This window comes from Hibiscus syriacus, unplaced genomic scaffold (assembly GCF_006381635.1).
Source record: "Hibiscus syriacus cultivar Baekdansim isolate YM2019G1 unplaced genomic scaffold, ASM638163v2 tig00003041_pilon, whole genome shotgun sequence".
NCBI lineage: Eukaryota > Viridiplantae > Streptophyta > Magnoliopsida > Malvales > Malvaceae > Hibiscus > Hibiscus syriacus.
In genome coordinates, this window is record NW_024061960.1 from 5324493 (window position 1) to 5347793 (window position 23301).

Here is a 23301-nt window from a genome sequence, read left to right on the forward strand (position 1 = left end):
CTATAATATATTTATATTATTATAAAATATAGATGAGTATGTTTAATAATATTGAAAACTATAATATTTAATTAATTTTATATTAACCATTTAGTATTTGAAATGTTTATTATAATTTAAATTTAAAAAGTTTTATTAATAAAATATATTTATCTTGATTTAAATTAAGTTTAGATTTAAAATCATATTAATTATGAGTTATAGGCCTATAAATGAACTAAACGTTCAGCGAACCGTTCATGAACTGTGCGGCGGAAAGTTCGTTTATGTTCATTTAAAACGAATATGAACAAGATTTTGCGTTCGTTTAATTAAATGAACGAACACGAACAAAGGGCTTGTTCGTTCATTTATGTTCGTTCATTTACGTTCGTGAACGTTCGATTATATGTTCGTTTATTTATATTCGTTCATTTATGTTCGAACATAGGGTAAGTTGAATATGTTACAAAGATTATTGAAGTTGTTTGGATTTCAAGAAGATTGTTTTGTTGAACAAATTAACTTTAAGACTTTATTATGTTTATATAGTTTATTTATCATTTATGTATGTTTTTGTCGTATTCGAACAAATTAACTCTAAAATTGTAGGTTATATTAAAGAATTTTAAGTTGTTATTCTTGTTGTTTACTTTTTTTTACATTCATTTGTTGTGTTCAAATAAGTTTGTTTTTTGTGTTTGTGCTATTTGTTTATGTTCGTTTATGTTCATTTATTATGTTTGTTTATGTTCGTTCGTTTGTGTTCGTTTACGTTTGTTTATTTTTGTTTATCATTTAAATGAACGAACATGAACAAACTATATTCCTTAATGAACGAACATGAACAAAAAAATTTGTTTGTTTATTTTCGTGTTCGTTTATTTATTAAATGAACGAACATGAACATATCTTCATTCGTGTGCGTTCGGTTTGTTTACAGGACTAATGAGTTATTTTCTAAAAATTATCTTATATTATTCTCTAAGAGAAAATAATTTTAAAAAATTACTTGACCAACCCTTACTATGTCGCCTAAATTTTCATCATCCTTTTTCTTCATTTCCTTATTTGGTCTTTTGTTCCTCTTTTAAGCTTTATTCATCCCATAAGTTTTCCCTTTTTATTATTTGTTCAAATATTAACTAATAATATAATAAATACTCATCTATATATCAAATTATAATTTTTAACATGAAAAGAGTGGTATTATTGCAACACTGGAAAATGGGGTAAATTACTCCAATATTGTAATTAAGAAAATTCTAAATAGATTACATATTGAATTAAAAATATAGATAACCTTTTACAATCTTAATTAAGAAAGAATTAGTGGTTTTCTTTTCCCTTAAATTCATACTTCATATATTCCAATACATGATCATATAATGATACATAAGTTCCTGTTGAATCCAAATCTTAAATTCTAAACCAAAACCTTGAGAACGTGATTTGAACATTAGAAAAAAGGGAGGACCAAATATTCATATATTTAGCTTAGGGGGGAAATGAAGATTAGTTGCCACAAAGAGCAATGGAAAGATCCAAGTTAAGACTACGTGGTATGGAACAGTCTTTATAATTAGAGTAGGATGATGACAATCTCTTGCTGCTGCTCATCTCACTTGTACAAGATGTATTACTTCTCTGTGACGATGGCTGATGTTGCAGCGACAGCGACAACGATAATTCACATCCGCCTTCTTCTTCTTCCTCCTCCTCATCGTGTTGTATGCATGATCTCTTTACGTTCCGTTTGATGTGTTTATCTTCTTGTTTCACTTCGTGTTCGTGTTCTACTTCAACCTTGCCAACCTGAGACATTGAGCAACATCAAGTGTTGGTACCCTAGCAGACCACGTTTCATGCCCAGTTGGGTAGAATGGAAACATTTTCTACTAACGCAACATGGATTATCCCTTAAGTAGTAAAATGACCATAACAAAAGTGACCTCGTAGATAAAAGAGAACATTCTTCTACCGAGAGGACCAAGATTCAAACAACTGCATCCGTAGGATAGATATTCGTTGACAATTGGCTAAAATAACTTATAATCACTGTAACTATTAAAAACAGGTATCTAAGAACCAGTAAAAAGGCACAGTTGGGAGAAAAGCTACAGCGGAATCAGATGGAAGTGGTAGGGAAGCTAAACATGAAATTCAATAAAGGGTAGTCCCACCACTTTTAACCTGTAAAGTCTATTGGTTCTGAAAAACCAAACTTCTGGTCCAATGCAATAAAGGTTCATTTTGAATTTCCATTCTGGCCAATCCCCCAAAAAGGTCCCCTATTCACTAGAGTCACAGTGGACCACAGAATGTAAGAACACGACTTTTCCATGGACAGTGGTCCTATCCCCAATTCCAAGTTTAATTCATTTCTATGATCAAAAGGGAAACCCAGAAGGTGAAAGTGAAAAAAGTTAATACAGACAATTTTTCAATCCACTTATGCTTAATGTACCCTAAAGTTATTTTGCATCATCCTAAGTGAACACCCTATGTAAATAGACTTGTTGTAAAGGCAAAGTATGGTTAGAAGAAGGCAATTATGCCAGTCACCACTGGTCAAAAACAGCCACATTGTCTGTGGAAAACTAGCTTGTATAAAAGCAACTCAGCCTTCCATTTTAGCTGGGTTGACACTAAAACCAACATTACACTCAAAGCTGGCAAAAAGCAAAGTAACAGTGAGAGAGAAAGAGGAGAGAAGGAGATGTAGGTTTTGGGTTAGTGTACCTTATGGTAATTAGGTTGTTCTACTGAATATCTGAAAGAAAATGGCAGCTGAGAGAAGGTTGAGGATTGACCCTGCTGCTCCTTTATTCCCATGGTGTGAAGATGATCATCAAAGCTGTGCGGAATTGACATTGTCTCGTCAGAAATTGTACTCATGGTGGTCTCCATTCTAGCTCTGGTGGAAGAGGAAGACAAGACATCAAACAAAAAGAATTAGGTTTTGTTTGCTTCTTGCACTAACTGACTACACAAAAGCTGACCTTTTTGAAGAACGGAGTGAACCGTAATGAGAATCTGATTCTTCTTCTTCAATGGGGTTTGAAGCTGAGTGAAAACCCTTATGATCATTTACTTCATCAACACATCCATCATGATTCTCTAAAGACTGTCTTCTTTGATGGTTTGAACTCCTGTCTGTCATTCACATGCATGCATTATTCATGTTGGGAAAAAAATAAATAAATAAATAAAAACAGGTGAAAGGAGGCTGTCATTTTCTGTGGTTTAATTTGTTGCAGAAAACATTGAGAAATTAACAGATGGATTTCTCAAGACATACCAATAGCAGAAGATTTACAAAGTAAATAAGTTAATTCATGTTATCATCAATTTTGGTATTCAAGTGAATAAGAAATGAATATAATAAATGAACTGAAACATGGTAGGTATGCTCTTTGATTTTTCAACACCAAAAAGACAACCATTAGAGGAAAGTGTCACAGAAAATGGGAAAAAAAACATACAAGAAGAAAGCTTTAGAAATATTTTGTGATACTACCTTGTCTGCCAATATCACTTCTCGTGCTCCGATACATCTGGTGTATAAGGAAAAAAAGGAGTTTAGGCTAAGGACATGAAGACAAGAGAAAACAAAAACAAAATGGAGAAGATGACGTACCTGAAGGTGGCTTTTCACATGTGAAATGGTGAGCCCTTTCACATCCATCAGTTGAAGAACAAGTTTCGGCGTAGCTTCTAAAGAAACATACAAAAGCCATTATCATTAAAAAGATGAACTAGCATGAATAAGAAGAATGAAAGATGAACATACTGTGCTGGCCGCCAAGCCTTTCAATGGCATGAACGAAACAATGGTGAAGCTCAGGTGTCCATCTCAAACGAGGCACCTTTGATCTTATATACTGCCTGACTGCACCACTCCTCCCAAAACTACCCATTTCTTTTCTTGCTCCAATCACCTCAAAAATCCGTTCTTTAAAACCACTCGTTAAACAAAACCCTGAAATCCCAAAGTGTCTCCTTTCACCAAGACTTTGTTTTTTTTTTTAATAAAAAACCTATCTGTCAGGGGTTTATGCTAACACTCAAACGCCCTATCTTAACAATTAATTCTTTAACAGCATCATCTCAAGAATTTTTTTTTCACAGCATTATTTCAAGAATTTTGCCCAAAGAAGCTAAGGAGTATATAATATATAAACAAAAACACCTCAAAGAAAGAGAAAGAGTATATCACGAGAAAATGAAAAGACGAAGCTGCAAATTCCTTGAGGAACACTCACTGATTATACCTTGCCTGCTGCTGACTTTGTTCTGTTTCTATACCCTAAAACAATAATAATAATCTCTGAGCACTTCCAGAGATACATAAATAAATACAAAAATTAAAATTTCAATAAAAAAATGAAAATCCCATCACGAGTTTCTGATCCACTTCCCTTGTTAAATCATTACCCTTAACCAAACTGTTTGACCTTTGTTACAGCAGATATATTTTTTATTATTTTATATTCTCTTGAACTGTAATACTGCCAACGTCGTCATGATCACAAAAAGGAACCATTCATAATTATAATATAAGATAAATTACTATTTAGTCCTCCAACTATAATCTTAATTATGTTTTAGTTATTCAAATATTTAAATATATATATAATTACGTTTTAGTTTTATTTTTATCATCTTTAGTTGAAAATAGTAGTAACGTTGACTTAATGACCTGTCATCATAAGATTATATCATATTATCGTTGAAAAGAATAAAAAATTCTCACATTAATAATTTTGTTTAATTTGTAATGACGGATAATTAGAACAAAATAAAAATGTAATATTATGACTGATTTAAAAAATAAATTGAGTGATTAAAATAAAATAAAAATGATAATTAAGTGCTTAAATATATAATTTATCTTATAATATAATTTTCTTGTGACTGGTTTTATGTTTCCACAACAAGGGGAAAGGGAATAGTTAGTAACTTGAATAAGGGTAACTTTGAAGTCCAAGTCGCCGAATTACGAGTAGGTTTTTTGTGTTGAAAATTGAACATATTACATAATATAACAAATAAAAGAATTTATTAATAATTTTATTGATAAAGTAAATGAATTAGGTCGATTAATTTTTAACTGTTAACGAGTAATTGTGATAACAAATAGATAAAAAAAACTATTATTTCAGAAAGAAAAAGGGTCCACAGATTTCAAAAGAAAGATTCTTTTTTCACTCAGAAAATTATGTATGGATCCTTTATTCATATTAGTGTAAAGTTTAAGATTATAATTAATTAAATATAGATTAATTAAATATATAAATATGATAATCAGTTAATAAATTTAATATTCATGAATCATTTGAGATTATCAGAAGTCCTATAGAAAGTTTTTAATTGATTAAAGAAATTTATTCGTAAAAAAAAATTCTTTCGAAGATGATTTTGATTATTAGGTGGAGAAATTGTTTCTTCTGATCTAACAAATTTTATAATCGAGAATAAATTATTTCTTTCAAATATTTTGAGTAATGTTGAAATTAAGAATGAATAATTGTTAATAATATAGCACAATATATCGTACAATTATTTAATCGGTAAGATACAAAAATTGTGGTCAAAATCGTGGGAAATGGCCACTTCATATTTTTTTTTTTTTGTCAAGGGATTAACGAAAGTTAATAATTTACAGATTTAAATTGAACGGATTAATAATGTTAAAGACTTAAATCAAATGAATTGATAATATTAAAAATTATTTTCTTTTAATTTTTAAATTAATAACTAAAGTCAGTCAATCCAAAAATAAATGAAAATATTCATATAGTTTACCTTATTTAATCTGTAAGCTAAAAAAATGTGGTCAAAATGGTGTAAAATGGTCAAATAAAAATAGGGAAAAAGTCAAGTAGACAAATGCAGACAAAGATCGGGACCGTCCATTTTACTATAGGCGTAACGGATATCGAGGAAATAATCAACGGTGGATGATAGTTAGGAAAAGGAACACGCAAGTGGGGCCGTCGAAGAAATAAGTTTCCGTATATGGAATTTTGGGTAAAAGGAATTTAGATCAACAAATCAAGCACATTATTTTCCCATGGTTTCTTTGTTGAGCCGGTGCCGACTAATCGTTGGACAACCACGCCGAACTATTATAAAAAATTACTTGCACGTAAACTATATTTGGATAATCTATGTATTTAGTCACCTAATTTTGATTATTTAATTATTTTTAAAATTATATCTAAAGTTACATTTATTATAATTTTATCATTCATCGTTAAAAAACTAAAAGGACAATCGATGTGATTATTTTTTTTATTTTTTCAAATATAATATGTCATTACCTTATAATAACAAATCAATATCACTGCTAATTTTTTAATAGACGGTGATCAAAACGTAATTTTAAGAATGATTTTGAAAAAAAATAATTAGGTTATAAAAACATAATCATAAGAATAATTGGCTAACTAAATACATACCTTACGCATTCTATTATATCTACGACACGAACCAAGTGACCACATGATTAAGTAACTTGTTAACCCTTAAGGTTATGGGTTCGAACATTGCATATGTAGGGAGTTGCAACCGTTAGTTATCAAAAGTTTGGAGTATTTGAGCAAATATTATATCTTAATCATACAGATTTATCAAATATATATATATATATATTATATTATAAATAAAGGATAGCAATGTTAATATTCTCCAATTCTGAAACTGAACAATGGAATTATCATATTCTTCTGTTCTCTTGGGATACACGCTACATCCTGAAACGTACGCTCACGCCTATTCAATGTTATTAAACAGGAACGATTGCATGAGTTTTTCTACTTTGCCCTTGACAGATTAGATACAAGTCAATCTCACTAAGCCGGATTATTTTGCGAAGGATAGTATGGATTGGGATTTGCAACACGAGCGATCACTATGCAATCTGCACATCAGTACACTCGACTGGGCAACTTCCCTCGTGAACTAGGATGGCAACCGCCTCCCTTGGGGCGGTGTAAGTTAAATTCCGATGGGGCTAGAAAATCGAATACTGGATTGACAACTTATGGCGGCGTTTTGCCAGACTCCCATGGTAAATGGCTTAAAGGCTATTGGTTGCTGCTCGGTCTTGGAAGTAGAGTTGTGGGGAGTGTTTGCAGGTTTAGACATAGAATGGGATATGGGTCTAAGGAAAATTATCGTGGAAAACGATAGCAAGGATGCTTTAAAGCTTCTCTCACAAGGTATTTCAGATATTATCTTACACTGAGACGACATTATTACTGTTATGTTTTTAACATATGATTCCAACAAAAATTTCAATTAAATGTTTAGTATAATTTTAAATAAAAATAAAGTTTAGATATTAAGATGGAATAAGAATAATAATTTACGTATTAAATAAGTAGTTTATCCAAATATTTATTTATAGTATTATCTATTTCGTTTTTTTTTTAAAGAATTTTATTTTGTACATGAGTCTCTTGAAGAGTAGATTAACATAAAGATTTTTCTAGTTTGAGAATGCTTTTGGCAATTGAAAACTGATTTTCTACTTTATAATCGATGTTAAACACTTAAAATTTATTTAAAATTACAGTTGAAAAAGTGATTTTCAATCTAATATTAAAAATTTTAATTTTTAGTTTTTGTTGTGGAAAATTACTTTTTGGATGAAATTATATTTTTATCCTTAATTATTTAATTTTAGTTTACAATATAACGTTTAAAATGAATATTTTATCTTTTCAAAAATCATTTTTTAAATAATCTCGAACAATTAAATTTTAAACTACATTTTCAAAAATACTTTTAAAAGTATTTTTTTTAAAACAATTTTAAAACCCTAATACCTATAAACACTTTTTTTGAAAATATTAATAAACAGAAAAATAATAGTTGAGACATTACTTATCGAAGAGGTACAAGAGAAAGTATAATAATATTTTAAATATTTAGTTTTAATCAAACTCGTAAATAAAGTTGAATAAAAGGCAATTAGAAATTAATTTCTTATTGTTAATTTAAATTTAAATGCTTTAATTTTTTACTAATAAAGTGACTTCAATTATTAAGACATTTGTTGTTATTTTTTTAAGTTTTGAGTTCAAACACCATAAATATTAAAAATATGAGTGTTTATTATAAAATAATTGAGAATATTTATAAAAAAATATTATTAAATAATTAAGAATATTACAATAAAACCTTTTTAAAATGATATTCGAACAATGCTATCGATTAAAATAACATCTTTTAGGTAAAAGAATCAAACAAATCTCGAAAGTAAATAAATTATTTTTATTTTATTAAGTCTTGAATTTGAGTATATAAAACAATTGAGAGTAAATAACTATTGATTGAAATACTGTTATTTTCCCCTCGCACGTAATGACAATACTAATAAATGGGTGCGAGTGCATTCAACTTGCTAGTCTGATCCAAATCTTCTGCATTTACGTGTCGTCATCTTGGAAGTGACAGAAGAGCATTATTCAAACTGTTATAACATCTTAAATTTTTTTATTAAGTTAAATTTATTATAAAATAGTATTTATTTTAAGTATTTTTAATTATTTAAAAATGAGCATTTAATTATTTTTGAAATCGTTTGAATTCGTGATTTTTAAAAATAAAAATTATTTTTTTAATAGTTGAAAAAATATCATATCGTTGGATAATCTTCTCCCAACATTATAAAAGAGCCCTTAATTGAAAAAATAGAAAATCCATTACAATACAAAATTATTTTTAATATTTGTAATTAAATCAAAATCTCTAGTGTTTCATAAAACAAATATTAATAATGGTGACAGATTGAAACTAAGACGTGTTGCTCGATCAGTCCTTGCAACAGCTGCAAAAAGCACAAAATAAATTTGGGAAGAAATTCGACCCAAAGACACTAAAGTTTCATGGAAAAAACTGATATGGTATCCCGTCTATATTCCAAAGCACAACATTATCTTATGAATGATTATTTTGGATTGGCTTTCCATTAGGGACAAATTACAATGTTTTGGTCTTGTTACCAATGATAACTGCATTTTCTGCTCTGGAGCAAAAGAAACTAGAGACCACCTCTTCGTTGAGTGCATGACGACTGCTTCCATTTAGAGATCAATTCTCCATCTGTCTGGTTTGAATAGACCCTTCTCGACCTGGACTAATCTGTTGGAATGGGCGTCCTCTTCATGAAAAGGTAATTCACTGCTCACTAGTATATTGAAGCTCTCTTGGTGGCATTTAATTATGCCATATGGGAAGAAAGTAATCGAAGGATTTTCAAAAGAATTGTAGAAATGAAGAAGAAATTATTAATACTATTAAGGAGATCGTTGGAACTATTCTAAGTAATAATAATGTTAATAGATTAGATAACACAAATTTAAATCTTTGTAATCATTAGGATACAGTCTAATTTTTATTGTATATAAGTTTCACTTTTTGTTCTATTGATTGGATTATTATGTAGACTGTTATTTTGGGTAATAAAACTTAAATTATCAAAAAAAATTAATAATGGTGGATAAATTGAGTGAAATTGAAAAGATGAATTCATTTGAAAATGCAGAGAAGTAAATGAGTAGGGGCATGCAGGTACTATAAATGAGAGGTAATGATGAGGGGGAAAGGAAGCGGAGTGGCCTTGAATTTCACAAGCACAAACAAACAAAAATAGCAGCACCAAATCCAAATATCAATAAATAATTTGGAAATTCAATTGGCCAGATTCGTATGCGCGGGGAGAATGGAATGATTTCAATTTTGGGTAAAATGAAATGCCCATTTCCATTAATATTAGATGAATTTATGAATGGGAGTTGAATGCTTCGAGGCCGCCGGCTCATTTTGCCGTGTGTTGCAGCACATCACTTTTTCCTATGCTTTTGATGCCTTCAACTAGAGTCGGGTATATGGACAAAGGCCCACGGGATACCAATATAATCTGCGGCTCGTGCGGATTTCATGCATAAAAAAATAAAACTCGTTTAAATTACGTATTTATTAGTTCGGAACTTTAAACTTGTGAGTTTAATGAGTATATTCACGGGCTACTAGCGGAGCCCGCGATAGCACACTTAATTTAATTATTATTTTTTAATTCAAACTTATTGTGCATGATTAAATTTTTTTTTAGAATGAACCTTGAAGCGGACAAGATGTCATGTGTTTTAACGAGATTTGTCGTTTCTGTGGCTTCTTTGTTTTATATCAATTGGAATTCATGAGGTTCTGGTAAACAACTTGCCTTTTTGGTTATTTCAATTCCAAAACTCCAATAATTAAGCTTGAAATTGAGTCAAGAGGTTAGGTCCAAACCATCAAGTTTCCTTTGCAGTTCTTATGTCATTTTCTTAGCAATCCAATTGGCATCTTATTTAATGTCTTATTCATGTCATTTATAGCATAGCATTAGCTGTAAAAAACTAAACCCCGGAAAGTTAAATTAACGCTTACCACTGTTTTCAAACAGGAAATCTCACTTCCTTTCATTTTCCAGCAAAAAAAAGTAGTAAAATTTAAAAAAATCTAGAAACTGTATAAATTAATGCCTACAAGTAAAACAACAACAACAACAAAATCCTGATTCCCATATACAATGGGGTAAGGGAGAGATAGGGTAGTAGGCTGACCCCAACGCCAGGTTGAGAACAGCTTCCGTGGAAGACCTCCAGCAGTCAGAAAATTAAAAATAAAGATAAAATGCAAATGCATGTATAAATAAATAAATAAATAAATACATAGATGAACAGTCTTCATATGCAGTCTTGATATGTGCGTCTGTAATGGGGAGTAATCCCTGTAAATAATTCCCTGCAAATAATTCCCTACATAGAAATCTCTGCATATAGACTGAAAATGTAAGACCCAGCTAAATTTAAAAAGAGGAAACATGAATAGAAATGATACACATAAGTCAATAATAGCAAGCTACGATAAGTAATAAATTCAAATGAGTTAATTCTTAAACTAAGACAACACTACTCCGATACCCTAGTTCTAAGCCTTCATACATTTCAATGACAGAAACATGTATAAAGTAGAAGTCATGGAAAGTACTACAAAGACATTAAAAAGAAGACAGAGATGTTACACCCTATGGCTGTGAACCGCACTACTCAACTACCCTGGTCTTAAGTCTCCATACTTTCCTATCAGAGGTCATGTCCTCGGTAAGGGCTAATTCCTTCAAATCAGATCTCAAGCAGTCTTCCCACTTCCGTCTTGGTCGTCCTCTCATTCTGACACCGTCGACTGTAATCGACTCTACCCTCCTGACCGCATCCGACGGTTGTCGCCTAAGGACATGCCCAAACCACTGTAGTCTTCCCTCCCTCAATTTTTCGGATACAGACACCACCCCCAAGTACATCCTAATAGCAGAGTTAGGTGTCATATCCCACAGAGTCCTACCACATGTCCATCGAAGCATTCTCATTTCTGCGGCCTCCATCCTCCTTACGTGATCCTTCTTGATTGCCCAACATTCTGATCCATACAGCAGCGCTGGTCTTATTGTCATTTTATAAAATTTTCCCTTTAGTTTTAGAGGCACCTTCTTGTCACACAAAACTCCAGTAGCAGCCCTCCACTTTAGCCATCCCGCCTTTATACGGTGTGTAACGTCTTCATCTACACCCCATCTTTATGTATCATAGACCCTAGGTACTTGAAACAATCATTTGAGGGGATAATGTGTCCTTCTATGCATACTTCTACATCTTCATCGTTTTGGTTTCCACTGAAGTTTGAACATACATAATTTGTCTTTTCAATATTGATCCTTAGACCTTTTTCTTCCAACGCAGTCTTCCAGGTAGCAAGTCTACTATTCAGCTCAGTTTTTGTTTCAGCAATTAGGACAATGTCGTCAGCCAAAAGCATACACCATGGAACACCGTCTGGTGTCGCACAATAGATGTCGTCCATAATCAAGGCGAAGATGTAAGGGCTAAGAGCCGACCCCTGGTGGAGTCCGATTTCCACCGGGAATGCCTTGGTGTCGCCAACTGTAGTCCTGACGGTAGTAGTAGATCTACAGTACATATCACGAATCACCCGGATATAAGCAGTTGGGATCCGTCTCGTTTCCAAGGTCTTCCAGATCGTATCGTGGGGAACGCTATCATACGCCTTCTCAAGGTCAATGAACGCCATGTGAAGATCACTATTTTTTCCCTATATTTCTCCATAAGTCGTCGAAGTAGATGAATCGCCTCCGTAGTAGACCTGCCTGGCATAAAGCCAAATTGGTTTTCTAAAACCCTAGTAACCTGTCTCAACCTAGCCTCTATTACCCTTTCTCATAGCTTCATAGTATGGCTGAGTAGTTTAATACCTCTGTAGTTGCCACAACGTTGAGGATCTCCTTTATTCTTATAGATTGGTATCACCGTAGACTCTTTCCACTCCTCTGGCATCTTGGCAGTCTCTAAAATAATATTAAAGATGTTGGTCAACCACTTAACTCCATCTTCTCCTAGGGTCAACCACACAGTGATAGGAATTTGATCTGGACCGACAGCTTTGTCCCTCCCCATCTTTCTAAGAGTCATTTTGACTTCCTCAAACTCAATCCTACTTGTAGGGCAGTCATTGGCCGTAGTATGATGGTCGGCTGACCCATCAACGATATTATCTCTACAGGGATAGGCACCATTATTAAATAAGCCAAAGAAGTGACTACCCCAAACCCTCTTAATATCATGATCTTTAACTAAAAGAACACCATTGTTGTCATTAATAAACCTAATGCTACATAGATCCTTTTTCATATTTTCCTTGGATTTTGCAAGCCTGAAGATGCCGTTTTATCCTTCCTTGGTGTCTAATCTCTTGTACATTTCCTCGTATGCTTTATCCTTTGCTTTAGCCACAGTTTTCTTGGCTTCCCGATTTGCGTCCTTGTATCTTTGTTTAGCTCTCGATCTTTCTTCGTCGTCATTGGATTGTAGAAACTCCTTGAAGCAAGTTTGTTTTCTCTTCACCTTAGTTTGGACTTATTCGTTCCACCACCACGATTCTTTATGTTCCTTGACCTTCCCTGTCGACAACCCAAGAGTGTTTTTGCCCATATCTCTAATGGAATTTGCCATATTTTTCCATAACATATCTGCATTATTTAATTTTGTAGTTCCAAAACTTGTATTAGACAAAACTTTACTCCTAAAGTCATCAGCTGTCGCTCCATGTAAGTGCTTCCAAAGGATCCTAGGTTTATCAGGTTTATCCCTCCTATGAGTGCTCCGCCCGCGGCGTACGTGGAATACCAAAACCAACAATCTGTGTTGTGATGCACATGCCTCTTCAGGGAACACCTTACAGTCAATGCAAGACCATCGATCCCGATTTCGAACCAGAATGTAGTCGATTTGGGTACAATATCCCCTGCTATGGAACGTAATCAAGTTCACATCTCTCTTTTTAAAGGAGTTAGTGACCACCATATCATGTGCAATAGCAAATTCAAGCAACGTACACCCCTCCTCGTTCCTACTACCAAAACTGAAACTCCCACGAACACCGTCGTACCCGTCGGTTGCACTACCTATATGGCCATTGAAGTCTCCCCCTATGAAAACTCTTTGGTCCTCTGGAATGCTCCTAAGTACATCATCTAACTGATTCCAGAAGCAACGTTTTTCCCCATCCCCTAGGCCAACGTGTGGGGCGTACACTGAAAGGACATTCAATACTTCCGCTTCTATAATAACCTTAATCATCATGATCCTATCCCGATATCTACAAACTTCAACTACATTTTCCTTGAGCCTAGAGGATACCAAGATACCCACCCCATTTCTAGCGTTATCTACGCCTGAATACCACAACTTGTACCCATTACACTCTCTGGCGCGAGCCCCTTTCCACCTAGTCTCCTGAATACATGCAAAATCAAATTTCCTATTACTAAGTACGTCGGTCAGCTCCAGCAGCCTAGCATTTAATGTGCCTACATTCAACGAACAAACTCTAAGTCTAGTCTCCTTGGCAGCACTCTGTCGAGCTCTCCCCTATACGCCCTATGGGATCTAAAAGAAGGACATGACCTCAAGTAATCATCTATAGCCGAAGCTATGAGGAACTATGAAAACGCTAGAGAATTGAGGGGTACTAAGAAGCCTAGTTAGTTACTTAATAGGATTTTAAAATAAATTAACACTATCTTACTTAAATATGTAAAAGTCAAGAAAACCCCCAAATTTTTTCAACGATCGAATTGCAGTTTTCAATCCAATGTTAAAACTTTAGTTATTTTGCAAAGAACCCACCAACTAACTCAAATCCCAATCTTCGTTTTTTTTTTTATTTTCTTATTATTCTATTATTCAAAGTCTAAAAACAGAAGAATCAGAAAACTGGAAACCCAGGCTGATCCAGAGATGATATAAAAACAACCCAAATTTATATAAAATAAAAAAACGATTGAATTTTTCCACAAATTATAAATAAATAAAACCCAACACATGCAAGAAAATAAATCTTTTACACTGAGATTAGAAAGAAAACCCGTAGAGCAATTCAATTATAAACCAAAATTAACTTTTTTTAAAAAAACCCAGCAACGGAAACGATAATGAAATAAATCCAAAATTAGAAACAGAAGAAGTTGAATTGATTTTACCAGAGCTCAGATTTACCATCTCTTTGTGAAAAAGCCAATTCAGAGATAGTGACAGAGAATCTGTCGTTGACAACGCAAGATAAAAGGGAAAAGAAATTGAAAGGGAAAAGGAAACTCACGAGTCACGGGTAAGTCCGTTTAGCATGCAGGTTAAATGGTATGAGTCGCGGGCCTTAACATTCAAAATTATTTATGATTGTGAGCTTTTTAAACTATTCTGTTTAAGCTCACACCATCAAAACCCGCGGACTAAACAGGCGGGTAACCCGTATAATCACCTCTACATTCAACAATAAATATTACAATATCAATACTTTATGACATTTGATTTCACTATTTAAAAATCTTATACAAACAATATAATATTTTAAAAATTATAACAAAAATTTTGTTTTTAATCTGTCTTAAATAGTTTTTTAATTCGATCAAATTTGTATTAGTATGATAGTTAAAAAATTATTTTCTTTTAAATATTCAATATTTTAATATCTAAAATTATCGTCTTTTATGATCAAGTTTAAGATTGTTTAGATATATTATTATAACATGCACTGGATTTGAAAGTAAGGACTATACATACGCGTTGCTACCGTCATTTGATTGATCCGTACTTGTTTTAGTACATGTCTTTAACACAAATGACGTGTATTGTTTCTTTTTGAATAATTCTTATAATTTTTTTTTTATATTTTTAACACAATATTCTCTACTTATTTCATTTTAATCGTGAGTGACATCAATATAAATAACTTATTGCGTAGATAAAGACAAGCCTTTAAAAATAAGTCTTTCAAAAAAAATTTAGTAAAAAATATACATAAAAACATAAATGGAAAATGCCATCGATTTTTCTTTTATAAATACAAGAGTCTAAGTAACTTTTTTCCAAATTTTTTTATTATTAATTTACGTTAAATATAAGATAATATATGTTTGAAAATAATTCTCAATCATTTGATATTGAACGCAAACACTTTTAACATTAATGACATGAGCAAATCTTCATAGGGTAAAACAGAAGCATTGGCCCCCAATTTTTTTTAAAAATATTAATTAATATTAAATATATATATTTAAAAATAAATAAATGAAGAAAATTTATCAAACTCATAACAAATTTTAAAATATTAGATTTATGAAAAATAAAAAATACTTTAACCTCACTTTAACTAATTCTTAATTTCACCTCTGATTCATGATACTTAAATTCAAGACTTAATAAAATAAAAATAAATTGTTTATCTCGAGATTGTTTGATTCTTTTATCTAAAAAAATGTTATTTTAATCAATAATATTGTTAGAATATCATTTTAAAAGGGCATTACTGTAATATTATGGGCAACATTTATTTAAGTTTATCTTAACATACGTCTTAAGAATAGTCAAATCGTGAAGCTAAAGACTAGAGGAAGTAACGTGACGTAGACTTGGTGATTTCATCTTCGGGAAAATGAAAAGTAATTCGTTTTTTCCCGTAAAAAACAGGGGATAATACATTATCTCTGTTCTACAATTTCAACTTAAATAGTGCTTCTTACCTATAAATCGGGGATTAATATTTTATATATTATTAATAATAAATAAAAACATATATTTAACAAAACAATTTTTGACTAAAAATAAAAGAATTTTATAATAGACCAGTTGATATTTAATCCCTGGATGTGATTTTTCAGAATCTGTATAGAAGGAAAATTTTGCTGATCATCGTGTCAGCTGCAGAGCTTGCTAGGGTTTTAAGGGATCAATTGAAGATGGAGAGATGAGATAGTTATTTTTTAAAAATTTTAAATTTTAAATTTTATATATTTTAAATATTTTTATATTTTTATCAAAAATTTATATATTTTAATATAAAATCATGTGTTCGCTTTTAATTTTAATCATTAATAAAAAAAGGTAAAATAGTGATTATACCCACACAAATTCGACTCATTAGCATATGAATAATAATAGGGTTAAAATAACTTCTACTCTTTCAACGTTTAGAATTTTTTTTTGTACGAATCAAGTAGTATCTTTGGTAAAGAAATTGTTGTTTTCTTTGAGGATCCGAATTCAAATACTATATATATCAGTAATGTGAGTCAATATTGAGAGGTTGAGAGTTATATTTGAAAAAACATTTTCTTGTAATTATCCCAGATTAATAAAAAAAATTATTTTTTTTAATTTTATTTAGGACTTATCATATATTTTAAGTACTTTCTTCATATTAATATTACTTAATTTAGTAATATTATCTCAATATAAAAACTATGTATAAAAATATATTTATTATGTAATAATGATAATTCAATTTCATTTGTACTGATAATTAACTATCATTGATAATTGTTAATTTTTTAATTTGTAAATATTTAAATTATATTTTTAGAATATAATTATTTTTAATAAATTTATTATATTTATAATTTAAAAAAGGTAATTTTATTTAAAGAAGATACTAACTCGTTTCATTTTAGTAAACATAAATCGTTTTTATTTTTTAATATTAAAAACCATTGAAAAATATGTTTAGTTAAAATTTAAAAACAACTTTTAAGGGGCGAAAATATTTTTTTTGTAAGAAATGTATCTTTCATTATTTTCACTAATTTGTTTTTGTAAAATTTTAAAAAATGAATTTAAACTTAATGAATTAATTCAAATTTAAATTCATGTAAACATATAAATATATTTTTTTCAATAATTTTAGATCTATGAGATGATTCGAATCTATATAAATATATTAAAAAATTATTTTATTTAGCATGTTTTTGTTAAAATAAAATAGACAATCAAATGTATTTTATAATTTCAGAAAATTGAAAACAAAATCAACAATTAGTTAGTTTAACGAGATAAAACATTAGATTTATTAAGTAAGATTAGGTGTTAAATCATGACATTGTGAATGCAACAAATTGGATTAGGACGGTTACTCTTGTAATGGGCATTTGCATGACCTAATATAGATTAATTGATTAATAGATTAGATATAAACATCCTTTTTATTATCAATCATAATACACGTATCCCTAATTGCCCACCATAAAGTATCGTTATTTCATGCATTAAAATTTAAACCATACTCATTTGTTCACATTCTTTTTTGACCTAATTAATTATACCACACCACCCCAATACAATTTTCTTTTCTTATATTCGTTTTATACTTTGAAAATAATCATATTTGATGGTAACCAATTTACTATCGCTTAAGTAGGTTTTGAGTTCGAGTCTTCGTGTAAGTAGAAAATCCTCGCTAGAAGACTCACCCACCACAGTCAGTTGTGCGACCTGAATCGATCCGGATTAATCAAGATGAAATATTGAAACCGAAAGGACAACCAAAAAATAGTAATTCACAAATTCATTTATTTATTTATTTATTTGTAGTTATATTAGTAGAACTCCAAATTGGGAGAAAAAAGAGAGTATATGTTCTCTATTTGTTCAAGTGTGAGACTAAGATCAACTCCAAAACATTACTACTACCAAGTAATTTACAAAAAAGAAAATCATAATTCAAAATAATATATAACTTTATTATTTTAATTGAAACATGATCTATTCAAAATAATATTTAAAAGATCGTAAATTTAAGTGTGTAATTATTTTACATTTAAATATTGAAGAAATCATTGAATAACCTCTACGGTAAAATGAATTGTTATTATTCTTAAAAAAATTTGAATTTAAGTAGTTATATATGTAGAGAGAAATATTATCACTGAGATTTTTTATTTCCTAAAAGCATTCACAAACATATTCATTTAACGTTCACGAACATATTCATTTAATGTTTGTTTAGTGTTCATTTATAAGTTCACGAACATATTCATTTGGCATTCGAAAACATGTTGAGAAATTAAACAAAACCAACTAAATAAATCTTATTTAACATCCACAACAATAATAAAATACAATCTTTAAACTTCAAATTTTACCATATGTTCAATTTAATCCCTATATTCACCAATAAAAAAGTAAAAAGTAAACGAACTTATTCATGAACATAAAGGAACGAGTAGGTAAACAAGCTTATCCGTGAATATAAACGAATTGAAACACATCTGTCCGTCGTTCATTTATTAAATGAACATAAAAATTTTATTCATACTCATTTATTTAACTTAACACATTAACATAAACGAATGTTACACGAACAGTTCACCGAAAGAACATTTTATTTACACCCTATGTAAACGTAAAATGATGCCACATTAATATACGTTCTAATAATTTGATCAAAACTTCAGGTATATAATTGTACAAAACTAAATTTTATATATAATATTATACTTTTTAACAAAAAATTCATGCGTAAATAAGGGAAAGAACATGTAAACTTTCATGTGCAACTTTATTCCATAACCAAAGTTAATGAGCTGATGAAATATCAGAAAAGAAATGTCCATACATTTGTCGACGACAAACAGTTTCAAATTTCCCTCACACTGGAGACCAACATCAAAACATCCACCAAACCAATTTAAACCTTCCTGCCATGTATTTAAACAAAGGTATTATAAGCACAACTCATGGAGAATGAAAAAAAGAAATCATTAAACCAATTCTGAGACAAAATTAATCCGAAAATCGGAAGTTTATATCAGTTGACGACAACTAAACTTCATCAAAGAAAGGGCATAACAACTTTCAGCCAAACTCGTCTTCGACTATTAGAATTTGTACTTAGGAATACTATACTTGGGAGTATTATACTAGTGTCGGGTTTGAGCTTTTAATCTAGGCATTGTTCCGAGCATGACATTATTGTGCTTCCAGAATTTGAAAATATGATATTTCTTAGCTTCGATTATGTTTGCTTCAATATTTTCTACAAAGATTATACCCAAGAAATGGATATATTCCCTAAACTTTTAGAGCACTCTCAAATTTTAACCCAACACTTCCATCAACTCGGATTTCACAAATGGGTAGCTAGAACTTATAGAGTACTCTCAAATCTTTACCATGTTTCTTTCATGCTCAAAATAGAAGGCCATAACTTGGATTTAGAACAGCACTATTATTAATTTACTATCCCAGACCTCCCAGGATATTTCATTTAAATTGTGATTCAAGGAAATAACTGCAGCATTCCGCTTTGTCGGATCTGAACATATAACCTCGTTCTCTGCTGTTAAACTTCCATTTTACCTGATTGCACTAACCATAATCAACCTAGTTCCATTGGCTAAGCCTACTACTAATTCATCGAGATAAAAGAACTATAACATAAAACCCAACCTTTTTGCATGCACCGCAACGCAACAATAACATACATGAAACTGAAAAGAGTATCATGAATACATCCAATTCCATGCAAAATATAATATGTAATCTCATTAACCAATAACCAAAGCCATCACATGAGATTGTTCATGGTCTTAACCAAACCCATCTCAATAACCAAACTACCAAAGAACCAAACGACACTTTCAAAGCCATCGCATGATTGTTTACAGCCTTAATCAAAACCCATCTACAGGAAACTAAAAAGAGTATCACAAATATATCCAATTCCTCGTAAAGTATAATATTCAATCTCATACACCAAGGCAAGAACCAAAAGACACTTGCAAAGCCATCACATGATTATGCATAGTCTTATTCAAACCGAGTATAGAGATTATCCAGAATGTGTGTTGTGCTGAATCTCACAAGTATCCCCCCACCACATTCCAAATCATTAGGTAAGAACAACCTAATACCAACTCAAAAATCCTCAAAATGAAATGCTAAACCAAACAAAATACCATGAATGGATAGACCCCAAACACAAATCAATTGATATGGGTACATTCCAGTTTACCTTTTCTTTCCAATCAAACATCACAAGAGCCAAACAAAATAAACCCCAAAGTCTCTACACCCTACTTCTTAATAGGCCAAAGGAAAAGGAGTCCCTTATCAGAAGATAACATAACCAGTATTGATAGTGGAGTACCAGAGTGTCAAATTCATTACTTTCATATCCAACGGGAAAATCTAAACAGTTAAACGCTCCAGTTTCATTGATAAGACCATAAAGCAAATTGTCTATTGAGCATTTAACAGCATAAACAAATCCCTAAAACACTCAAATAGCGCAATTTAACGTAGCAAAAAGTCCCAAAATTTTCAAACTTTAAAACCACTAAATACAAAATCAAAGAACCCATCAACAAATTAAGCAGGGAAACGTCAATCAACAAACACCCAATGGCTAAAATTAAATGGGGAAAAACGGAGAAATTTTGACAGACCATGGAGGTAGCTTAAGCATTAGCAGTTTTAGGAACGAGGGGAATAGAAGCGCCATGTTTCCCAGCCTGTTTGAACTTGGCCTCTTCCTCACGGATCTTCTGCATCTGCAACATCGTCTCCATGACGAGCTTGTATTCGCACTTCTCATAGGAGTGGCGTTCGTTCTCGCATTTCCAAGGCAAGTAAAACTCGGATTGGCGACACATGTTGAGTGGGATGAGGAGATGAGCACATTGATCTCTGTATGGGATGGGGAACTTGTTCTCCACCATCTCCGCTTGGGTTGCTATCATCTTCTTCGACGAACCATTGACTTCCATTTTTTTTCTCTCATGAAGAAAAAGATTGGGTTATGAAGATGGTTTGCTTTCTCCAAATCCAACTCCAAAGTGAGTAGAAGAATCAAATGATTAGGATATGTTAATTAGATTCATCCTAAATTTGGGCAATGCTAATTAGAGAGGTCCAACTAAAAGTCCAAAGGAATTGGATACTCAACACCCACAAAATTACAGGTACACATATAAATTTATTTTTGGTATATTACAAATTAAGGTAGGGAATGATATGTTTTTTAAAATATTTAAACTAGCATTTTTATTAAAATAAAATCATTTTAATAAATTTAATGATCATTTATGAATTTTATCATATTTTTATATTAATGATGCATATCGATGCACATCATTAATGGTGCGTATTAATGTACGTCACTCACTCTAGATAATATGATAATTGATTAAAAACTAAAAGTAAACTAAACAAGAAAAAATAATTTTTATTTAGATGCAACATGTTTAAAGTTCAAAATAAAAATGTAGTAAAATTAATTGATTTATCATTTACAATAATATTAATATGAAATTTATATAATCTATATATGAAATAATATTATATTTTAATGGATTTGTTTATATTTAATATTTCAAGAATCATTTGAATTGTTTAAAACATGAACTCAACAATTACTGCCGTCATCAAGTTGACCAATGCTCCGTCAAACTCTGCATATTGACACTGGGTCAAAGCATTACTTCTTCAAACGAATTCCCAGCTATATGTAGCCAATTAAATCGTGCCACCTATGGCACCATTTAACTTTCCTCGTGTCGAGTGATCTTAGTGTTTAAATAAATATTATTTATTTTAGAGATTCTGAATTTACAAAATGTACCCGTGTTGTCAATTTATTAAAATCATATAAATAAAAATTATCTTCTAATCATTATAGATTATTCAAAAAATTTATTTTTTCTCGGACGTAAAATATGGTGACCACCTGCACCTGATTACCACCCCCATGACGTTGCCTTTCTTTCTACAAATAACCCAAATTGTACCTATACATGATGTAATGTAAATCTGCATTAATTTTATGAAAGTTTGGGTTATAATTCAAAACATAATAAATATTTATAATTAAATATAATTTGAATAACTTAGGATGATTGCAATTTAATATTTAAAGAATCACACAACAATGGATTACACAAAATCGTTTTTCTTTTTCTACAGAAAGGAGCCATTATTGACATACAGAATCTATTCCCCCCCCAAACACCAAATCAAATCATTTATTTCACATTTGTTTACCCTAAAACGAGAAAGAAATCTCAACAAGGAACCACCATGCTTTTCGTGGAAGAAGGTTCATTGCGGCAGAGACAGGAAGCAAAGACGAGTTTGAGGGCTGTCTTTAGGACTTGGCCACGTAAAGGAATCCAACGAGGTGGCGTTTTGGCATCACTTAGAACCCTACTGGTCGGCGCTGGTGAAGTGGGAACAGACATAGCGAGAAGTGGCATCCGATGTTAGAAGAAAAGTATGGGGTTGTTGTGGGCAGACAGACACCGACCAGTTGGGGATATAAAAAGGGCGCGGCTAAACCGAGTAAATCAGCGTGTGGAAAGTAGGTGGAGAGTATGTATATAAACATTTGCTTATAAATTTGTGAGAGCAGACCAAGACTCTTTCTTTGATGCTGAAACTTCAAATTATGAATTTCCAAGTCAGCCATGGGAATGTATTCTTGGGGTTAAAAAGGCTACTACTACTACTACTATGTTCATCCATTTCTCCAATTCAATCTCACACGCTTTAATTTGAGGGTGCCTTCGATCAAGTCGAGTAAAAAAAATCGAGCTATTCGACTTGGCGAATCATATTTTATAACTCAAATTTGATTTGAAATTTTTTTAAGTTGAGGTGAGTTGCTCGAGTTTCTGTCTAAATTTAATTGTAAATATTTATTATTATGACACTGTTTGATTATAATTTAAACGGTTTTCTATAACCATATACAATACATATATATCTTTATGTTTTTTCATACGTGATATACATATATCATAAAGAGTCGAAAAACTCGGCTCAAACTTGAAAATCGATTCACTAATTACTAAAAGTTGAGTTACTATTCGAGTTATTCGAGTTTTATTTTATAACTCGACTAGAATTTGATTTTTCTTAGTTG

General features: G+C 31.2%; 2 protein-coding genes across 2 annotated transcripts; both read right to left on the reverse strand.

Annotated features, from left to right (window-relative positions):
- Positions 1 to 1415: 1415 nt before the first annotated feature.
- On the reverse strand, positions 1416 to 4015 carry LOC120169833 (putative Myb family transcription factor At1g14600). The gene is made up of 6 exons (XM_039177927.1): positions 3773 to 4015; positions 3620 to 3696; positions 3500 to 3536; positions 2982 to 3135; positions 2722 to 2896; positions 1416 to 1794 (listed from the first exon to the last, which is right to left on the reverse strand). The coding sequence occupies exons 1-6, from the start codon at positions 3897 to 3899 to the stop codon at positions 1495 to 1497; spliced, it is 870 nt and encodes a 289-aa protein (XP_039033858.1). The 5' UTR covers positions 3900 to 4015; the 3' UTR covers positions 1416 to 1494.
- A 14898-nt stretch (positions 4016 to 18913) lies between these two features.
- On the reverse strand, positions 18914 to 21204 carry LOC120169844 (NADH dehydrogenase [ubiquinone] 1 beta subcomplex subunit 7-like). The gene is made up of 2 exons (XM_039177933.1): positions 20828 to 21204; positions 18914 to 19078 (listed from the first exon to the last, which is right to left on the reverse strand). The coding sequence occupies exon 1, from the start codon at positions 21146 to 21148 to the stop codon at positions 20840 to 20842; it is 309 nt and encodes a 102-aa protein (XP_039033864.1). The 5' UTR covers positions 21149 to 21204; the 3' UTR covers positions 18914 to 19078; positions 20828 to 20839.
- Between the last annotated feature and the right edge of the window lie 2097 nt (positions 21205 to 23301).